We start from the raw sequence: 20620 nt of genomic DNA, 5'->3' as shown, positions 1-20620 counted from the left end.
ATAAGCCTCTAGGAAGTATAGTGAAGTAGCTCAGTCGTGTCTGACTCTTTGCAGCCCCGTGGACAGTCGCCTACCAGGCTCCTCCCTCCATGGGATTCTCCAGGCAAGAATACTGGAGTGGGTTGCTTCCCGACCCAGGGATCATAATTTCCCATTTTAGGCCTGAGATGGGCTAGGTCAGAAAGGTTAAGTAATAAGTGAAGCATGTAAAGCTCTGGTCCCCTGGCTTCATGTTGAGTCTTCTCTGTACAATTCAATGGTGGATTTTAACATCTCTTCTAAATATCATATTAATGTTCAAAAAAGAATGCTAAGAAGTTTCAAAAGATCTTAGTTAAAAGCAAAAAAGACAGCAGAATCTGAAGGGACTGAGTGTATTTGACAGTTTGGAGATGCTAATTATGGTTCTGAGATCGTTGTGGGGACTGGAGGGAATAGTCAGGGGAAGCCTGATAAGGGAAGTCACTAGGCTTCCAACTTCAGCAAGAGATTTAAGAGGACTGTAAATCAGGTGATGTCTGGTTATGTAGATTGAGTTATCTGAGAAAGAGTTAACACCAGATAGTAGGTAACTGTTACAAATTTCACCTCTGTTTTCATTTTTTGCAACAGAAAACTTTATACATGTGTGAAATATCAGAAAAGATAGTATAATAAATCCTCATAATGCCCATTGATAGAAAATTATCAACATTCTGCCATTCTTATAAGTTGACTTATAAAAAATATTTGAATACATTAAGGCTTTCTTTAATATCATTTTCCCTCCAGCTTTATTGAGGTATAAATGACAATTAAAAATGTAACTATTTAAGATACAACCTAATGACTTGATACACATATGTGCTCAGTTACTAAGTCACGGCCAACACTTTGTGACCCCATGGACTATAGAAAATACTCACCACAGCCAAGGCAATCAACAAAGCAGTCACTTCATACCTTAACCATTTTCCTTTTGTGTTTTTAATGTTGAGAACTTCCAAGATCTCTTCTCATAGAAAATTGAAATTTCACAGTACATAATTGTCGACTGGAGCCACATTTCTGTATACCAGTTCTCCAGAACTCACTCATCTATTGCAACTGAAGCCAAAAGTCACTAAAAAGGGAAATTATCAAAGAATAGCAACATGATCTTGTAATAAGCTCCACAAATTTTGATCTTTCTTTATTTAGGGTGGAAGGGAAGAAAATTGCTGAGCTGGTAAGATGGCCACACAAATAGCTACATATTTACGGGTAGGAGTCCAACGTTTTGTTCATTCAGTCCTACAGTCATTCATTCTTTCAAACAGCACATTCTAGGCAGTTCTGATGCACACTGTCCATCCACCAGGGAGATAGTCATGCTGGGCTTGGGCTTGAGTCCAAATCAGGATTTGTCATTTACTGATTCAAAGACCCTGGACAAGTGCTGTCCTTGAGCCTCATCTTTCTCATCCATAAAACAGGGATAATACCTTGCTGAATAGGGTATTTTTAGAGTTAAAGGTGAGAGAAGTTCCCTAGAAATATGCATGACCTGTGTTCTGTAACATATGTCACTGTTATTTGTCTAGGCTCTGAGCTCATGATGAAAGAAACCATGAGACAGTCTCTCTTCCCTCAGATTTCTGTTTCCCAGTCTAAGAGGGCAGCAACAAGCTCCTAGAGGTTCCCTGCACAATGCAGCATGTAAGATGCCAAAAAGCTGTCCCCATTAACACCATGCATTCATCTTCCAAAATCATCTGAGTTCCTCTAATTTTCTGTTACTTTTCATTAGGTCTTGCAACTCTACAAACACTATCTGTGCTAAACCTTGTTGTTGTCCGAGGTCAAAAAAACTGTTGGTGTTTGGAGCAAAGAAAGGTTTATTGCAAGAGTCAAGCCAGGAGTTCATGCTCAAAAAAAATGCAAACTCCCTGATGGATTTCAAGGGAGAGTTTTTAAAGGGAAGGTGAAAGAGAAAGTGCAGTGTAGGTGATCACCTCCAGCATTATTCTCTGATTGGTTGATGATGAGGTAACAGGGTCTTGTCATGGGGTTTAACATCTTCAGTCCTCAGGCTCCAGCTGGTGTGGGGTCTCCCTGCTTGTGGTCATCATGGAAGAAGTTAACTACTTCCATCTGGTGAGGGTTTTAGTATCTGCAGAACAACTCAGGAATGTGCATCAGACACTGTCATCTATATGATCTAAATCCTTCAGGGAAGGACTAAAGATTTTGTGATTGCTATATGACTGATCTCTTGTTTAATATTTTGTTGTTGTTACTACACATTCAGATTCTTTCAATCACTAATTCTTGAGTCAGCCTTCTGTGGCTCAGAGCAGGCCTGGGAGATTAAAGTTTTTCTACAAGCAAGAGGGGCTTCGGAGGTGGTTCAGTGGTAAAGAATCCACCTGCCAATGCAAGGAGAAGCAGGATGCGGGCTAGATCCATGGTTCAGGAAGATTCCCCTGGAGGAGGAAATGGCAACCCACTCCAGTATTCTTGCCTAGATAATCCCATGGACAGAGGAGTCTGGTGGATTACAGTCCATGGAGTCGCAAAGGGTCGGACAGGACTGAGTGAGCACTGCATGCCCAAGCAAGAGGCAGGCAGAGGGCACGGGGTGGGGTGGGATCTATCCCAGGAAGGTCCCACGGGTCCTTGCTCCATTACAGCTGGACACCCTCCTGTAGCGCCCTTGTTTGGTCCTGATGAGGGCAGAGTGCCCAGAGGGCGGGCTGCTATCTCCTTCTGTCAGCTTTCTCCGGGTCTTCACCACAGCTGAGGGAGCGTTTCTGATGCAGCCCGCCCCTCCCTCTCCGTCTTCTGGGTGGGGTCCTGGGCTCAGACCGCGCCCTTTGGTAGAATTTGCAGCCCGGAGCCCTGTGTGTGCAGTTTCCCTAACTGGCTCCATCAAGCGCGCCTGCAGTCTCGCCTCACACCTATAGCCTCGCCTCACACCTACGTGGTCCCCGGCAGAGTCCGTCCTGCTGCCCCCACCGCTCCCGACTCCAGGCCCCAGAGGCAGAGGCGCGGAGCGGGCGGCCCCCCGGTGCTCCACTCCCAGAGCCGGTGGTTCTGTCTCCCTAAGAGGCCCGCGCCGTGTCTGAGCCTCCAGCCTCCCCGCCGGCGCCTCCAGGAGCAGCTCCTTCACCAGAGCAGCGCGACCCCGGCCCGCGGCCGCCCCCTCCGGCAAGATGCGGAAGCCCAACCCGCTGCGGGACGCGAACTTCTGCTCGCGCCTGTTCTTCTGGTGAGAGCCCGCCGGGGCTGTGACCCCCCGCCGTCGCGGGGCGGGTGCCTGACGCCGCCGCTGGCGCTTTTAGGGGCCGAGGAGGGGGCTGGTCGGGGCGAGGGAGCGCTTTCCGCGGCGCTCTGGGCACCTGGCTGCTTGTAGCCCGTGGGTCCACGTGGTCCCTGGCGTCTGGTGAGGGGAACAGAGCCCGGGAGAGGGAACTCCTGGCGGGGCTCCCTGACTTGTAGCTCGCTGCCCCGCCGCCAAACTCCTTAGGCCCTCGTAGGACGGGAAGCGGATGAAGCAGGAGGGGCGGCGAGTGAAGCAGGAGGCAGGGAAGCTGATGAACACAGGCTGGCCAAGGGGAGTCTCCAGACAAGAGAGAGAAGGACTGGACCACTCCCCGCCCCCCCCCCCCCACACACACCCCCAATACCACACACCCACACTCTGTCCTTAGCCGGCTTCCCCAGTACTGCTCTGGAATTTGCAGTTCTGACTAAAGCGGCACACTTATTTTTCCCCTAAGCAAGTTTATGAACAGCTTCCTTTATCCAATTAGTGCCCTGCACAGTTGTCATCGTCTAAGAAGGTCCCCACTTTCCCCATATTCCTTAGGTGACAGCTGAGTTCTGCCTGCACCGGGATCCCTCGTCACTGTGCCTATGAAGATGTCTCTCTCCCCCTCCCTCTCTCCCTGTACATCTCTCACTGCATTTCCTGGTGTCTATTTGTGACAAGTTTCATGTGTGTAAAAACACTTGTTTTTAATGTGTTGAATGGGGATACTATTCTTGAACTCGTTTTGCTTTTGCCTAGGACACACAGACAGGACTGGACCAGTCCCTTTCTCTATTGTGGCTATCTCCACTTCCACATTTGAGGAACAAACCCTGGGGATGTGGTCCTTGAAACCTGTGGGGTCTTATGCAGATCTTTAGCCTTCAGAGAAGCAGTGCATGGTCTTGATGCATGTGGTCCTGCCCAGGAATCCTTTGGTCCTGAAACCACCGAAGGGTCTCTGAGATGAGAGGAAACACCAATGAAATATGCTGCAGAGAGCTGAGGCTCTTACCTGAAGTCTTCATCCAATAGCTGGGACTATTGGGCTTTGGATTTTAATCACACTGGGGTGATTATTAGGTCTTTTGTTTCTGGAACCTAATCCATCATCTTTTCCACAAAGCCTGATACTTCTTTTATGGGACAGCCTAGGGGATCCCGGGGGAATGGGAGCTCGATGCTTGTTCTGATGGTGGTGTGTTCGGTGCGTAGTTACATCTCTTGGTCATTTGGTGGCCCTTAAGGAAAGAGGGGCTTAGAAGAAGGAATGTGGATGTGGTTGCTGTAAATAATACTGAAATAGTCAAACATCTGCTTAAGGCAGGGCAAGCAGCTCTCCAAGCACCTTCTGTCTGTGGATTTTCAAAATGTGTGTGTGGAAATGGGAAGATAAGGACTTCTCATTGATTTTGGTAGACACGCATTTCCAATTTTCCTGTTGGAGGGAGAGAAGCTATTACCTCTTATTTCACACTTGAAGTTTCTAAAGCAGAGAGGTTGAGTGAGTTGTCTACCAGCACACAGCTAGAAAGTGAGAGTTGGATCCCAAACCAGGCAGTCTGGCTCCCTGTGTATGTAACTGCTGTATTGAGTAGGTCCTGTTTGTGTACTTGTTTGTAAATGCACAGAGAAGCCGATCCCTAACACACCTTTGGTCTTATTGGCAGGAGTTTCTCAAGGGAAGTTCTTAAATTTCTTTCTGTTGGAGATGACAAATGAGAAACATCTCTATAATCAATTACGGCGACTGTTCTCAGAGTATAGCTTTCAGACCTGCTCACCCTCATCACCTGGGAGTTTGTTAGAAATGCAAATCCCCCTGCACTCTTTCTAGACCAATTGTGTAAAGTTAGAAACTCTGGGGATGGGGTTAAACAAGCTTCAGGTGATTCTGATGAAAGGTTGAGACTGGTTTCTGCTTTCAGCCACCCCTCCCACTAGGATTACTACTTCAATGTTAACTTTTAAAACAGGCCCAGACTTTGTGAAGTTAGTGGTTGACCACAATTTCCAGCCTGTACATAAAGTCTGAGGTACCCTCGTGATTTCCTTGTGTTCCCCACTCACTGCCCTGGGGAAAGCTGACAAGCCCAGGCAGGAAGTGCTGCCCAGAGACAAAGTACGCCTTGCAGATTAAAACTGAGTTTTCATCTTCTCATTGGGTGTTTGCTTTTCTTCTCGTATTTCACCTGCTTTCTAAACTTGTAAATAATGCCAGTAACTAGCTTATTGTCTTTATACAAATGATCTCACTGGAGTTTTAGTGTTTTCACAGCACAGATGGGACTTAGGGTCAAAGAGAAGGCATGCATTATGGCTATACGTAATTATTGTGGATTTTAGAAAATAATATATGCTTTTCTACTTCTGTAATAAAATTAAAACTATAGAAGAAGAAGAAATGAATAAAAGTTTATTTCTACTAGCCACATACAGTTATTGATAATTTGGCTGTTTCCTAGAAGTAGAATAACTGGTGAAAGCCGAATTCTGTTCCATCAGGTTTGCCCACTTAAAAACTGCTTGTGTGCTTATTTCATTGCTATTTGCGAGTACCTGAATTAAATTTTTTATAGGCCTGAGGTTAAAAAAAAAAAAAAAAGGAGAAGGCAATGGCAACCCACTCCAGTACTCTTGCCTGGAAAATCCCATGAATGGAGGAGCCTGGTAGCTGCAGTCCATGGGGTCGCTAAAAGAGTCGGACACGACTGAGCGACTTCACTTTCACTTTTCACTTGCATGCATTGGAGAAGGAAATGGCAACCCACTCCAGTATTCTTGCCTGGAGAATCCCAGGGATGGGGGAGCCTGGTGGGCTGCCGTCTATGGGATCGCACAGAGTCAGACACGACTGAAGTGACTTAGCAGCAGCAGAGGTTAAAAATATCAAACAGTTTTTAATTTATTTTTGTCCACGCTGGGTCATCATTGCTGCTCTCGTGCTTTTCTCTAGTTGTGTGGTGACTGGTGGCTACTCTATAGTTGTGGTACATAGGCTTCTCATTGAGATGGCTTCTCTTGTTATGGAGAACAGACTCCAGGGCGAGAGGCTTCAATAGTTTTGGCTCATGGGCTTAGTTGCTCCATGCCACGTGGAATCTTCCTGGACCAGGAATCAAACCTGTGTCCCCTGCATTAGCAGATGAATTCTTAACTACTGGACCATCAAGGAAATCCAGTATCAGTTTTAATAAGAATTTATTTGATTTTTAGAGTTGGAACTTTGTGTCTATTGACTATTTGAATATCTCTTCGTAGACATTTTTTCCCATGAGACAGTTTTATATTTGAATAATTTGCAATAGTGCATATAATACTTTTTCAGATTTTCATTTGTTCTTTTGAGGTTTTAAATTAGATATAATTATTATATTGAACTCTTCTTTTTGGTTTCTTCTATTGCTTTCATAATATCTTTTTAAAATCCTAAGCATTCTCTAAATCTCTGTAAGCTTTCTATTTTGGCCCTCTTTTCTCATTTGATTTCTGGCAATAAAAACAACTAGATTTTTTTTTTTTTTTTTAAGTATTTGGTATAAGATAGACCCCATTTTTTCAAACAACCCATATTCCTATCATGGTTTATTGAATGATTCTTCCTTTTTCCCATTATTGGAAATCAGTGGCACAATTTTGAACCGTGTCCAGTCTGCTGAGACTTTCCCTGGCAAGTTCCCTGCTGTCCTCACTGCAACCCTGGGGGTGTGCTTTGCATCCCAGAAGCCAACAGGTTGGGGTTAGGGCAGAACATGTTCCCAGAGATGAGAGTAGAGCAGGGTCTTGGACCAGATGCATTTGGCCCAACAGGGAATGGTTACATCCTCGCTCCACTGACGCTGGCCACATCTCAGTCAGTGAACTGTCCCCTTGCAAAGGGAGTGTGGATGTGGAAACTGCCATTAATGTCAATTCAGACTCTCCAGAGACTCTTGTCAGAGAACCTGATGACATGAGGGGGGATATGAACTGGCCTAGTGCCGAGATGGTTTAGGGAAGTTGGTGCTGTTAGGCCCTCAGTAACTAATGATTGTGAATACATAGAAGTGTTTAATTTTGACAAATGGATTAGGAAGTTGTGGTACATATACACCATGAAATATTACTCAGCCATTAAAAAGAATTCATTTGAATCAGTTCTAATGAGATGAATGAAACTGGAGCCCATTATACAGAGTGAAGTAAGTCAGAAAGATAAAGAACATTACAGTATACTAACACATATATATGATATTTAGAAAGATGGTAACGATAACCCTATATGCAGGACAGAAAAAGAGACACAGATATACAGAACAGACTTTTGGACTCTGTGGGAGAAGGCGAGGGTGGGATGTTTCGAGAGAACAGCATTGAAACATGTATATTATCTAGGGTAAAGCAGATCACCAGCCCAGATTGGATGCATGAGACAAGTGCTCGGGCCTGGTGCACTGGGAAGACCCAGAGGGATGGGGTGGGGAGGGAGGTGGGAGGGGGGATCGGGATGGGGAATATGTGTAAACCCATGGCTAGTTCATGTCAATGTATGACAAAAACCACTACAATATTGTGAAGTAATTAGCCTCCAACTAATAAAAATAAATGAAATAAAATAAAATTATATATAAAAAAGAAACGTTTAATTTCAAACTAGGATTCTTTGCACCATTTTCAGAATACCACTTGTTCTTCATTAACAGTGAGAAACCCACATGTTGTAGCTGGAGGCTGGGTGAGTTCTGCAAGGCTCTTTTTCTGTCCTTAACCTGTTTCCTGTAAGCATTTAGTTTGTTGAGTTTTGGTAATTTTATACAATAACTACAGTTTCAGGCAAGATGTAGAACATCCCGGAGGTGTGATGCATCCTTGTGGAAAACTGCCTAAAAATTTATCTCTTGTAGTTTTTTCTTGACTTTTTTGGATCTTGATCATCCTACCTCATCATCCTGAGAGGTGTCAATTAGAGTCCATTCAGATGTGTCAAGGAAATAAGCTGCCTGTGTCTTCCAGGGGTCCCCCAATCATGTTAACCCCCTTCCTCTCTGTTGACATGAAACAAAGAGGGTATCAGATACTTATTTCTCTTGCAAAAATAGGCTTATGGGATCAGCAAAGAATTGTAGTTTGAGGTTTACAGCTGTGGAGAGCTACATGGAAGTCCTCAACGGGCCAGGGAAAGAGATCACTATCATAGAGGGGAAAGGAAATTGGCAGGTCTCTTAAACAAAGAGTCCATGGCTTTTCACTGACTGAGTGTTTTCCAGGAAAGCAGCAGAGTCTTTATTCTTCCTGTTGGGCTCTACCATTGTAACTGCATCTGACAAAGTTATCAGAGATTTTCTACTGGGGCCCAATGGGATTACTCAGGATCTCTGTTGTGACAGTGGCTCTTTGGTGAGATGTTGTCCTGTTTAGAGCAACACTGTCTTCTCAAGTGATCTCCTCAGCAGCCTTGGGAGGTGTTATCTCCACATGTTCTCAGTTTCTAGAGGCCAATACTGAGATATTATGTGGCTAGTTTGTGGTCATACAACCAGAGAGTGACAAAGTCTAGACTCTAACACAGGAAGATTTCCAACTGAGACACATGAGCGATTTTTTTCTCATTACATTTTTTTAAATTGTGGAAAAATGAACACAACATAAAATTTATCATCTTGACCATGTTTAAGCATATTGTTTAGTGTTGTTAAGGACATTCACATAATTTTGCAAACAATTTCCAGAACTCTTTTCATCCTGCATTAGTGTGTGTGGGGGGTGGGGGGGGTGGGGGGGTGTCATCATCTGGGCACATCCCAGTGCTAATTCCCTTGAGTGTTTTCTGTGGGGAATGATTGTAGGTTAAATGGCCTAAAATGTTTCAAACTTGTTTAGTGGTAAAGCTCACAGACCTATACTTTTGTTTTGAAAGGAAATTGAGACATATTAAGACATTGGAAGGACTGATGCTGAAGCTGAAACTCCAATACTTTGGCCACCTCATGCGAAGAGTTGGCTCATTGGGAAAGACCCTGATGCTGGGAGAGATTGGGGGCAGGAGGAGAAGGGGACGACAGAGGATGAGATGGCTGGATGGCATCACCCACTCGATGGACATGGGTTTGAGTAAACTCCGGGAGTTGGTGATGGACAGGGAGGCCTGGCGTGCTGTGATTCATGGGATTGCAAAGAGTCAGACATGACTGAGCCACTGAACTGAAGACATATAAGGGTCCCTGAGATGCTGACCTGGAGTAGAGAAGTGGAGGAGTGGGCACAGTTGAGGCCCTGGGTCCTCAGTGCCACTGTTGGGATTAGGATCCAGTCTTCTGACTCCTGGATTGGGGTTCATTGGAGGTGCCAACCTACCAGAGTTTGTAAAAGCTGAAGCTCAGTCTCTCTTATTGCTTCTTTAATGATTCATGGACATTTATACATTCAATAAATAATTCTTGAGCATCAACTCTGTACACATACTGTCCTTGGAATAATTCAATAGAAGAAGTGTGATCTCTGCTTTCACTGGTTATTATTGTCTGACCTTGAAAATTTCCTTACCCTGGCAAAGCCAGGAAAATGGTGTTAATATTTGGGCTATCTCTACATTTTATTATCATTTAAATAATACCTAATGGATTTTTGAACAGGGTTTGAGGGGTATCCTGTGTATAGTCAACTGTTTATTTCCCTTTATAATAAGTAATTTGCAGAGAGAGAATTTGAGATTATATGGATACCGTCTTCCACATCAAACTTTCACTCACTGGTTTTAACTTCCATTGATAATTTCTGATTCCGTCACCCCCCTTATGTTTGTTTGCCTCTGTTTGCAAGAGCATTCCTTTCTCTCCTGTTTATGTAGCAGTACTGATTCATGGATCCTTTTATTATTTACTCTGTTGTGGTTCATTGTCATTTATTTGTTTGGATTCTCAATATATCCCAGATTTGTCTAGCAAAAGCCATTCAACCTGGCTTCTCTGTCCTTTCTACACATCCTCATGGTTCTTACAGGGCTTCCTTATTTTATGGTGCAAGTTGTCCCATCTTGGACTTTTTCTGCCTGTTGGTCTCAGCCTGTAGACCATGAGGCTTTTGCCAGAAATGCCTGGTGCTCTGCTCATTAGGGCTCATACTAGTTATGAGCAGTCCCCAGAGAAATTCTCCTTTTGGAGCCAATGTTGTGGCTTGACTGGCTCTTGTGGTTCTTATGATCGTGAGACACATGTCAGCAACAACCATCAGGGAACTTTGAAAGGCGAGGTGTGTTACTTACTCAGATGTCATGGAGGGTACCGGACACCCTTGGGGTGACACAGTGAAGTCCTGGATAGAAAGAGAGTGCACATGAGTAAGTCTGGACTTGGGGTTCTGCCTTTTTGGGCTTGAGCATGGGGTGTCTAGGATTTTGAAGGTTCACTCTTTATTGGTGAATTTAAAATATAAGAGCAGGAAATAAAGTGTGAGAAGGGAGAAGCAAGCAGTCAGCAAGATGGTCTGTTATCAGGTCAACCAGAGCTTTCTACAAGCGGGAACTTCATGGGTGGGGTGACCTGGCTCTTTATCTAGTTGTATAGCTGGCACATGTTCATTGGAGGTGACTGTCTTTGACATGCATGTCTCCAAAGCTTAATGTCTGCAATTTATATTACAATCAAAAAAGCTAATTATCAGGTGCTTACATAAACTGCCCCAACTTGAAACCAGCCATTTCTTCAATGAAGAGTCTTGGTTCCTTTTAGGGAAGAAAGGTATCAAAAAGTTAAGATCTGGGTGAAGGGGGCCAAAAGGCACAAACTTCCAGCTATAAAATAAATAAGCTAAGAGGATGTAATGTCTGGTGTGGTGACTATAGTTAATAATACTCTATGCATATTTGCAAGCTGCTAGGAGATTAGACCTTAAAAATTCTCACCACAAGAAAGGAAATGGAACTGTGTATGTTAAAAAAACAGAACCCCAAGATCTAAGGGCTGGAATGCTCTTTGCTATGAGTATGTCATTACTTCCAGGGCCTCTCATTGTATAGAATTAGGGTGTATACATATGTGTGTGTGTGTTTGTATAAACACATATCTATTTTTTAAATTATTTTAGGAGGATAATTACTTTACAATATTATGATGGCTTTTTGCCATACATCAACATGAATTGGCCACAAGTATATGTGTGTCCCCCTGATCCTGAACCCACCTCCCACTTCTCTTCCCACCCTATCCCTCTGGGTTGTCCCAGAGCACTGGCCTTTGGTGCCCTGTTTCATGCATCAAATTTGCACTGGCCATCTATTTGACATATGGTAATACACATGTTTCAATGCTATTCTGTCAAATCATCCCACCCTTGCCTTTTTATCACTGAGTCCAAAAGTCTATTCTTTACATCTGTGTCTCCCTTGCTGCCCAGCATGTAGGATCACTGGTACAATCTTTCTAAATTCCATATATATGTGTTAATATACAGGATTTGACTTTGTTTCTGACTTACTTCACTTGGTATAATAGGCTCCAGGTTCATCTACCTCATTAGAACTGACTTAAATGTGTTCCTTTTTATAGCTGAGTAATATTCCACTGTGTATATGTAGCACAACTTCCTTATCTATTCATCTGCTGATGGAGATCCAGGTTGCTTCCATGTCCTAGCTGTTGTAAATAGTGTTGCAATTAGATTTAATTAGACAGATATGTGTGATTTGTATATCTGTGACTCTCCATTTATCTTAATTTTTAACAGGTGGCTAAACCCCTTGTTTAAAATTGGTCACAAACGAAGATTAGAAGAAGATGACATGTACTCCGTGCTTCCGGAAGATCGCTCACAGCACCTTGGAGAAGAACTACAAGGGTGAGCACAGGTGGCAGGGAGAAGGGGAGGAAGACTGAGAATTTCCATGTGTGGCTAAAGTTGGGTTGGGGGGAGCTTTGCCATCCTCTGGATTCTCCTGAGCCTCCTTCCCCTGACACAGCACACTCACCCCCCTCAGGCTGACCCTGGGCTTAACACACTTTTGGAGGCTGGGGAGTCTGTATTCTCTGTGCATTTGTGGAAGTAGAGAGAACCTGCAGCCACGACCCTGGAGGCTGAACTCTGTCCCTGGAGGTGGAGTCCCTGGAGGAGGGTGTCTGCCCTCCTGAGCTGCTCATGACCTTGTGAATCCAGCAAAGGCTTGGCAGGAACTTGTTTCCTGAGACTGAGACTTTTCCCTCAAGGCCTGTTTTTCTGGTGCTTCAGGGTATGCACCGCTCATCTTTCATGCACCCAATGAGCAATTAGCCAGCATTTATGGGGCAGCCACAGACACCCCCATAGCAAAGGCTTATCCTCCACTCTGCCGCCTCCCTGTTTTGTCTGGTGGACACGTTGTTCTTTTTATTTTATTTTTTAATTTATTTATTTTAGTTAGAGGCTAATTACTCTACAATATTGTAGTGGTTTTTACTGTACTTTGTTTCTTATCACAGGTACTGGGATCAAGAAGTTTTGAGAGCTGAGAAAGATGTGCAGGAGCCTTCTTTAACCAAAGCAATCGTAAAGTGTCACTGGAAATCCTATTTAGTTTTGGGAATTTTTATACTTCTTGAGGTAAAAGCTTTTATATACTGTGCACTGATTTTTACTATATGCAGGTCAGTACTGAGATGGATGGGACCTGTGGGGAGAGAGGCCAGAAGTTTAAGATCAGAGGATAAAATGTCTAGAAATCATGATGTAGCCCAGAAGTTGTGTTTATCTTTAGAATGTACACATGCTTAAAGGACTGGACCTCCAGGGATTAACTATTTTCCTTTTAACGGATTAAAACATAGTGTTGTAGAAGGAAAAGACGTTTTATACCATGCACCTACTATGGTGTAAAAGACATTTTATACCATATTAGGATATTATTGGTGCTCAGTAAATAACATAAATGCTGAAAGTGACCCTTGACCAAAAGAATATCCTACAAACTCAAGAAATGTGGTTTGGAGGCAGTACACTTGGACCAGAGCCTGGATAACATAAGACATTTTACAGGTGATCAGCAAGTAATTGTTAAATTGCCCAATTCACATTTCATAAATGCTTTCCTAAGAAGGGATCATCATCTCTCCCCTTCCTGTGAAACAGAACCCATGGCCCTGCATCTGGGCTGGAGCTACCAGAGCTCCCAAGAGTATACCCTTCCCCGGGCTGCCTCCTTCCCTGTAGGCTGGGTCACCCAGGCCAGTGCTCCCTGTGAGGAAGAGCTCCAGCTTCATCATTGAATTGCAGAGACTCCATGCACCACCCGTGCTGGTTTCTGTCCCTGGATGTGGGGGTGGTTTCCTGCTTGAAGGGGATCTGGTAGCCTGACATTGGCAGAAGGTGTAGGAGGGGATGTGCAGTAGAAAACCAGAGACAGAAAGCAGTGAGGTCAGTGATCTTCATGACCCTGAAGATCCTGGATCAAGATCCCCCAGAGAGACAGTTGCAACCTAGGGACACAGTGCCATTAGCCCACCTATTCTGGCTGAGCCTGTTCAAGGTCTGCTGCAGACCCTTTTGGGTGGATCATGCTCTCAGTGGTCCCTTAGTGCTGCCGTAAGGACATGGGTGGCCTGTGAGTGTGTGAGAGCAGGAGGGATGGAAGATGCAGGTGCTGTGAAAGGGGTGGTTTAGAGTTAGGTAGTGTGGCTCTTGTTTAAAGGCTGTGTTGTACCAAAGGAGACTGGACAGCAGGCAGCAGGTTAGGTGAAGTCTTCCCCACACAATTGGAGAGACCAGAGAATCTACCAGCTCAAAGGTGGCTGAGTGGTCCCGGGAGATGGAGTCCTTGATGACAAAGGTGGGTTGACCATTGTGTCAGAGAGTGGGGACAGGAATGTGGGGTGGAGTGCCACCTCTGAGAGGGCACTGGCCACTGAGATGCAGTGCCTTGTAGGGCAGGGTGGAGTGTTGATTTTAAAGTTGTCCAACCCAGTAATGCTTCCTGCTGGGGATCTAGGAAGGCCAGGCTTGGGGCTGCATAAGGTACAACTGGTAGAGCCCTGGGCCCTCTTTCAGGAGGTTGGTTGTTGGGTGGTCATAGCAAAGAACTGGGAAGTTGAGGACCTGGTAAATGTTGGGTCTCATCTTCTGTAGCATTAGTAGTACTCGTAGCAGAGAACAAGATGGCAGAGGAGTAGGTGGACCTGGAGTAAATGTCTTTCCACGGATACATCAGGAATACGACTTAGGACACAGAAGTGCATGCAGAACACCACCTGAGAGTAGACAGGAGTACCTGATAAGTGGAAAAGAATATATAGACCCACGCAAAACTCAAGATCAAGCCCTGAGTGTTTGGAGTGGGTACACTGACTCCAAGACCCTAGATGACCAGAGAACTAACCCTAGGGAGTATCAAATAGTGAGAACTCACACAAGGAAACCACTTGAATACAAGACCCAGCATCACCCAACCACCAGTAGCACCAGTGTGCAGGATGCCTCATCTAAACAACAAACAAAACAAACATACAAACCCAATCATCAGCAGACGGGATTACCACCTCACTCATCCTTGCCCATCAGAGGAAAAAGCAAAGAAACAAAAACTCAGCACAAATCTCACCCTATACAAAGCTTACACAAACCACTGGACCAAACTTAGGTGGGCAGAAAACAAAAGGAAGAAAGAATTCAACCCTGAAGTCTGGGAAAAGGAAACCTCAAACAAAATAAGTTTAAAAAAAAAAAAAAAAGGCAGAGAAATACTACACACATGAAGGAACAAACTAGAAAAAACAGACGTCCAAATAAATGAAGAGGAAATAGGCAAACTCCCTGAAAAAGAATTCAGAATAAAAAAGTAAAACATTAAAGAAAAAAAAAAGAATCCAGAATGATAGTAAAGATGATCAAAAACCTTGAAAACAAAATGGAGAAAATGCAAGAATCAATGAACAAAGACTTAGAAGAGTTGAAGAATAAACATACAGAGACAACACAAATATTGAAATTAAAAATACTCTAGAAGGAATCAATATCTGAAGCAGAAGAATGAATCTGTAAGCTGGAAGATAGAATAGTGGAAATAAATTCTGAAGAGCAGAATAAAGTAAAAAGAATGAGAAGAACTGAGGATGGTCTCAGAGACCTTTGGGATTATATCAAATGCACCAACATTTGAATTATAGGGGTCCCAGAAGAAGAAGAGAGAAAGGATATGAAAAAATTTTTGAAGAGATTATAGTTGAAAATTTCCTGAACATGGAAAAGGAAGCAGTCGATCAAGTCCAAGAGGCACAAACAGTCCTATACAGGATAAATCCAAGGAGAAACATGCCAAAACACATATTACTCAAACTAACAAAGAGTAAACACAAAGAAAGAATATTAATAGCAGCAAAGGAGAGCAGCAAGTAACGTTCAAGGGAAACCCCATACGCTTAACAGCTGATCTTTCAGCAGAAACTCTGCAGGCCAGAAGGTAATGGAAGGATATATTTGAAGTACTGAAAGGGGGAAATCTACAGGCAAGATTACTGTACCCAGCAAGGATCTCATTCAAAACTGATGGAGAAATCAAAAGCTTTTCTGACAAGCAAAAGTTAAGAGAATTCAGTACCACCAAATCAGCTTTACAACAAATGTTAAAGGGACTTATATAGTCAAGAAATACAAGAGAAGGAAAAAGATCTACAAAATCAACCCCAAACAGTTAACAAAGTGGAAATAGGAACATATATACCAATAATTACTTTAAATGTAAATGGATTAAATGTTTCAACCAAAAGACACAGACTGGTCGAATGGATACAAAAAAGAGACCCATATATATGCTGTCTACAAGAAACCCACTTCAGCACTAAAGACACATATAGACTGAAAGTGAGAGGATGGAAAAATATGTTCCATGCAAGTGAGAAGCAAAAGAAAGCTAAAGAAGCAATCCTCATATCAGACAAAATAGACCTTAAAATAAAGAAGATTACAAGAAATAAGGAAGGTTACTACATAATGATCAAGGGATCAATCCAAGAGGAAGACATAACAATTGTAGATATCTGTGCACCCAACATGGGAGCATCTCAATATGTACAAATGCTAACAGACATAATAGGAGAAGTTGACAGTAGCACAATCATAGTAGGAGACTTTAACGCCCCACTCACATCAATGGACAGATCATCAAAACAGAAAATTAATAAGGAAACACAAGTTTTTTTTTTTTCCTGGTATATCTGGATTTATTTATTTTTTATTTCCATTTATTTTTATTAGTTGGAGGCTAATTACTTCACAACATTGCAGTGGGTTTTGTCATACATTGACATGAATCAGCCATGGAGTTACATGTATTCCCCATCCCGATCCCCCCTCCCACCTCCCTCTCCACCCGATTCCTCTGGGTCTTCCCAGTGCACCAGGCCCAAGCACTTGTCTCATGCATCCCACCTGGGCTGGTGATCTGTTTCACTATAGATAGTATACATGCTATTCTCTCGAAACATCCTACCCTCGCCTTCTCCCACAGAGTCCAAAAGTCTGTTCTGTATATCTGTGTCTCTTTTTCTGTTTTGTATATAGGGTTATCATTACCATCTTTCTAAATTCCATATATATGAGGAAACACAAGTCTTAAATGATACATTAGATAAGATGGATCTCATTGATATCTTAAGGACATGCCATCCAAATGCAGAAGAGTACACCTTCTTCTCAAATGCACATGGAACATTCTCCAGGATAGACCACATCTCACATCACAAATCAAACCTAGGTAAATTTAAGGAAATTGAAATCGTATCAAGAATTTTCTCTGACCACAATGCTATGAGACTAGATATCAATTACAAGGAAAAAAAAAAAAACTCTAAGAAACACAAATACATGGAGATTAAACAATACATTTCTAAATAACCAACAGGTTACTAAAGAAATCAAAAGGGAAATAAAAATATTTCTAGAAACAAATGACAATGAAAACACAACTCAAAACCTATGGGATGCAGCAAAAGTAGTTCTAAGAGGGAAGTTTGTAGCAATATAATCCCATCTCAAGAAACAGTGAAAACATTGAATAGACAACCTAACTTTACACCTAAAACAACTGGAAAAAGAAGAAGAAGAACAACAAAAAAAAACCCAAATTAGTAGAAGGAAAGAAATCATAAAGATTCGAGCAGAAATATATGAAAAAGAAATGAGAGAAACAATAGTAAAGATTAATAAAACTAAAAGCTGGTTGTTTGAGAAGATAAACAAAGTTGACAAACCTTTAGCCAGACTCATCAAGAAAAAAAGAAGAAGCAAATCAACAAAATTAGAAATGAAAGAGGAGAGGTTACAACAGAGGATGAAGATATACAAAGGATTGTAAGAGACTATTATGAATAGCTAAATGGCAATAAGATGGATAACTTGGAAGAAAAGGACAGATCTTAGAAAAGTTTAATCTTTCAAGACTGAACCAGGAAAAAATAGAAATTGTGAACAGCCCAATTACCAGCACTGAAATTGAAGCTATGATCAAAAATCTCCCAAAAAACAAAAGCCCAGGACCAGATGACTTCAGAAGAGAATTCTAATAACATTTAGAGAAGAGCTAATGCCTATCCTTCTAAAACTCTTTCAAAAAATTGCAGAGGAAGGAATACTTCCAAACACATTCTATGAGGCCACCATCACCCTGATACCAAAACCAGACAAAAACAACACAAAAAGAAAACTACAGGCCAGTATCACTGATCAATATAGATGCAAAAATCCTCAACAAAATCTTAGCAAACAGAGTTCAGCAATACATCAAAAAGCTCATACACCATGATCAAGTTGAATTTATTTCAGGAATGCAAGGATTCTTTAATATATGCAAATCAATCAGTGTGATGCACCATGTAAATAAATTGAAAGATAAAAACCATGTGATCATCTCAATAGATGTAGAAAAAGCCTTTGACAAAATTTAGCACCTATTTGTGATTAAAACTCTTCAAAAAAGGGGCATAGAAGGAACCTGCCTCAATATATTAAGGGCCATATATGATAAGCATACAGCAAACATTATTCTCAATGGTGAAAAACTGAAATCATTCCCCCTAAGATAAGGAAGAAAAGTGTGTCCACTTTCACCATTATTATTCAACATAGTTCTGGAAGTCCTAGCTATAGTAATCAGAGAAATAAAAAAAATTCAGATCAGAAAAGAAAAAGTAAAGCTCTCACTGTTTGCAGATGACATGACATTGTATAGAAAACCCTAAAGATAGCATCAGAAAATTACTAGAGCTAATCAGTGAATTTAGCAAAGTTGCAGGATACAAAATTGATACAGAGAAATCATTTGCATTTCTATATAGTAACAATGAAAATCAGAGAAATTAAGGAATCAATTCCATTTACCACTACAAGAAAAAGAATTAAATATTTAGAAATAAACTTACCTAAGGAGACAAAAGAACTGTACACAGAAAATTATAAGATAAAAATGAAAGAAATCAAAGATGACATAAATAGCTGGAGATATATTCCATGTTTCTGGGTAGGAAGAATCAATATTGTGAAAATAACCATACTACCAAATACAATCTACAGATTCAATGTGATCCCTATCAAATTACCAGTGACATTTTTCACAGAACTAGAACAAAAAATTTCACAATTCATATGGAAACACAAAAGACCCTAAATAGCCAAAGCAGTCTTGAGAAAGAAGAATGGAGCTGGAAGAATCCACCTTCCTGAGTTAATATTATCCTTGTTTAGAATAGAGGACACTGAGTCCCAAGTAATTCCATAATGTGCCCATGGTCTCACAAAGCATAAGGGACAGAGAGACATTATATCTCAGGCACTCTGACTTACCATCCTGACCATCTCAATGACTTATAGCTTGTCCAGTGTCAGAAATACTCATTAAAAAAAATTAACATTCTTTTTGGCTGTGTGGATTATGGGATCTTAGTTGTGCAACCAGGGATTTAACATCAGCCATGGAATGAAACTACTGCACAATTGCACTCATCTCACACGCTAGTAAAGTAATGCTCAAAATTCTCCAAGTCAGGCTTCAGCAATACGTGAACCGTGAACTTCCAGATGTACAAGCTGGTTTTCAAAAAGGCAGAGGAACCAGAGATCAAATTGCCAACATACGTTGGATCATTGAAAAAGCAAGAGAGTTCCAGAAAAACATCTATTTCTGCTTTATTGACTATGCCAAAGCCTTTGACTGTGTGGGTCACAACAAACTGTGGAAAATTCTGAAAGAGATGGGCATACCAGACCACCTCACCTGCCTTTTGAGAAACCTATATGCAGGTCAGGAAGCAACAGTTAGAACTGGACATGGAACAACAAACTGGTTCCAAATAGGAAAAGGAGTACGTTAAGGCTGTATATTGTCACCCTGCTTATTTAACTTATATGCAGAGTGCATCATGAGAAACACTGGCCTGGATGAAGCACAAGCTAGAAACAAGATTACTGGGAGAAATATCAATAACCTCAGATATGCAGATGACACCACCCTTATGGCAGAAAGTGTAGATGAACTAAAAAGCCTCTTGATGAAAGTGAGAGACGAGAGTGAAAAGTTGGCTTAAAGCTCAACATGCAGAAAACTAAGATCATGACATTCAGTCCCATCACTTCATGGCAAATAGATGGGGAAACAGTGGAAACAGTGTCAGGCTTTTTTTTTGGGGGGGGGGGCTCCAAAATCACTGCAGGTGGTGACTGCAGCCATGAAATTAAAAGACGCTTACTCCTTGGAAGGAAAGTTAGGACCAAAATAGATAGCATATTAAAAAGCAGAGGCATTACTTTGCCAACAAAGGTCTGTCTAGTCAAGGTTATGGTTTTTCCAGTAGTCATGTATGGATGTGAGAGTTGGACTGTGAAGAAAGCTGAGTGCTGAAGAATTGATGGTTTTGAACTGTGGTGTTGGAGAAGACCCTTGAGAGTCCCTTGAACTGCAAGGAGATCCAACCAGTCCATCCTAAAGGAGATCAGTCCTGGGTGTTCATTGGACGGACTGAAGATGAAGCTGAAACTCCAATACTTTGGCCACCTCATGCGAAGAGTTGACTCATTGGGGAAGACCCTGATGCTGGGAGGGATTGGGGGCAGGAGGAGAAGGGGACGACAGAGGATGAGATGGCTGGATGTCATCACCGAATCAATGGACATGAGTTTGAGTAAACTCCAGGAATTGGTGACGGACAGGAAGGCCTGGCATGCTGCAATTCATGGGGTCGCAAAGAGTTGGATATGACTGGGCAACTGAACTGAACTGAACTGATGGAATGAAAGCAATGCATCTTAACCACTGGACCATCAGGGAATTTCCAGAAAGACTCATCTTGAGAGCACTGTCTACAAGTCTCAAGACACGTGCATCCTGAACTTCACCTGAAGTTAATATATAGGATGCTAAGA

General features: G+C 42.3%; 1 protein-coding gene across 1 annotated transcript in view; it reads left to right on the top strand.

The window, feature by feature from the left end:
- The first annotated feature begins 3173 nt into the window (after window positions 1-3173).
- LOC136144154 (ATP-binding cassette sub-family C member 4-like) overlaps window positions 3174-20620 on the top strand; it is a 203580-nt gene continuing 186133 nt past the window's right edge. Inside the window, 3 exon segments of the mRNA XM_065901812.1 lie at window positions 3174-3229; window positions 11972-12082; window positions 12700-12820. Coding sequence (XP_065757884.1) covers window positions 3174-3229; window positions 11972-12082; window positions 12700-12820 — 288 coding nt within the window.

The sequence above is a fragment of the Muntiacus reevesi genome, chromosome 11 (assembly GCF_963930625.1).
Source record: "Muntiacus reevesi chromosome 11, mMunRee1.1, whole genome shotgun sequence".
In the NCBI taxonomy this organism is placed as follows: Eukaryota; Metazoa; Chordata; class Mammalia; order Artiodactyla; family Cervidae; genus Muntiacus; species Muntiacus reevesi.
Note: the sequence above shows the minus strand (reverse complement) of the source record. Positions and strands in the feature narration are given on the sequence as shown.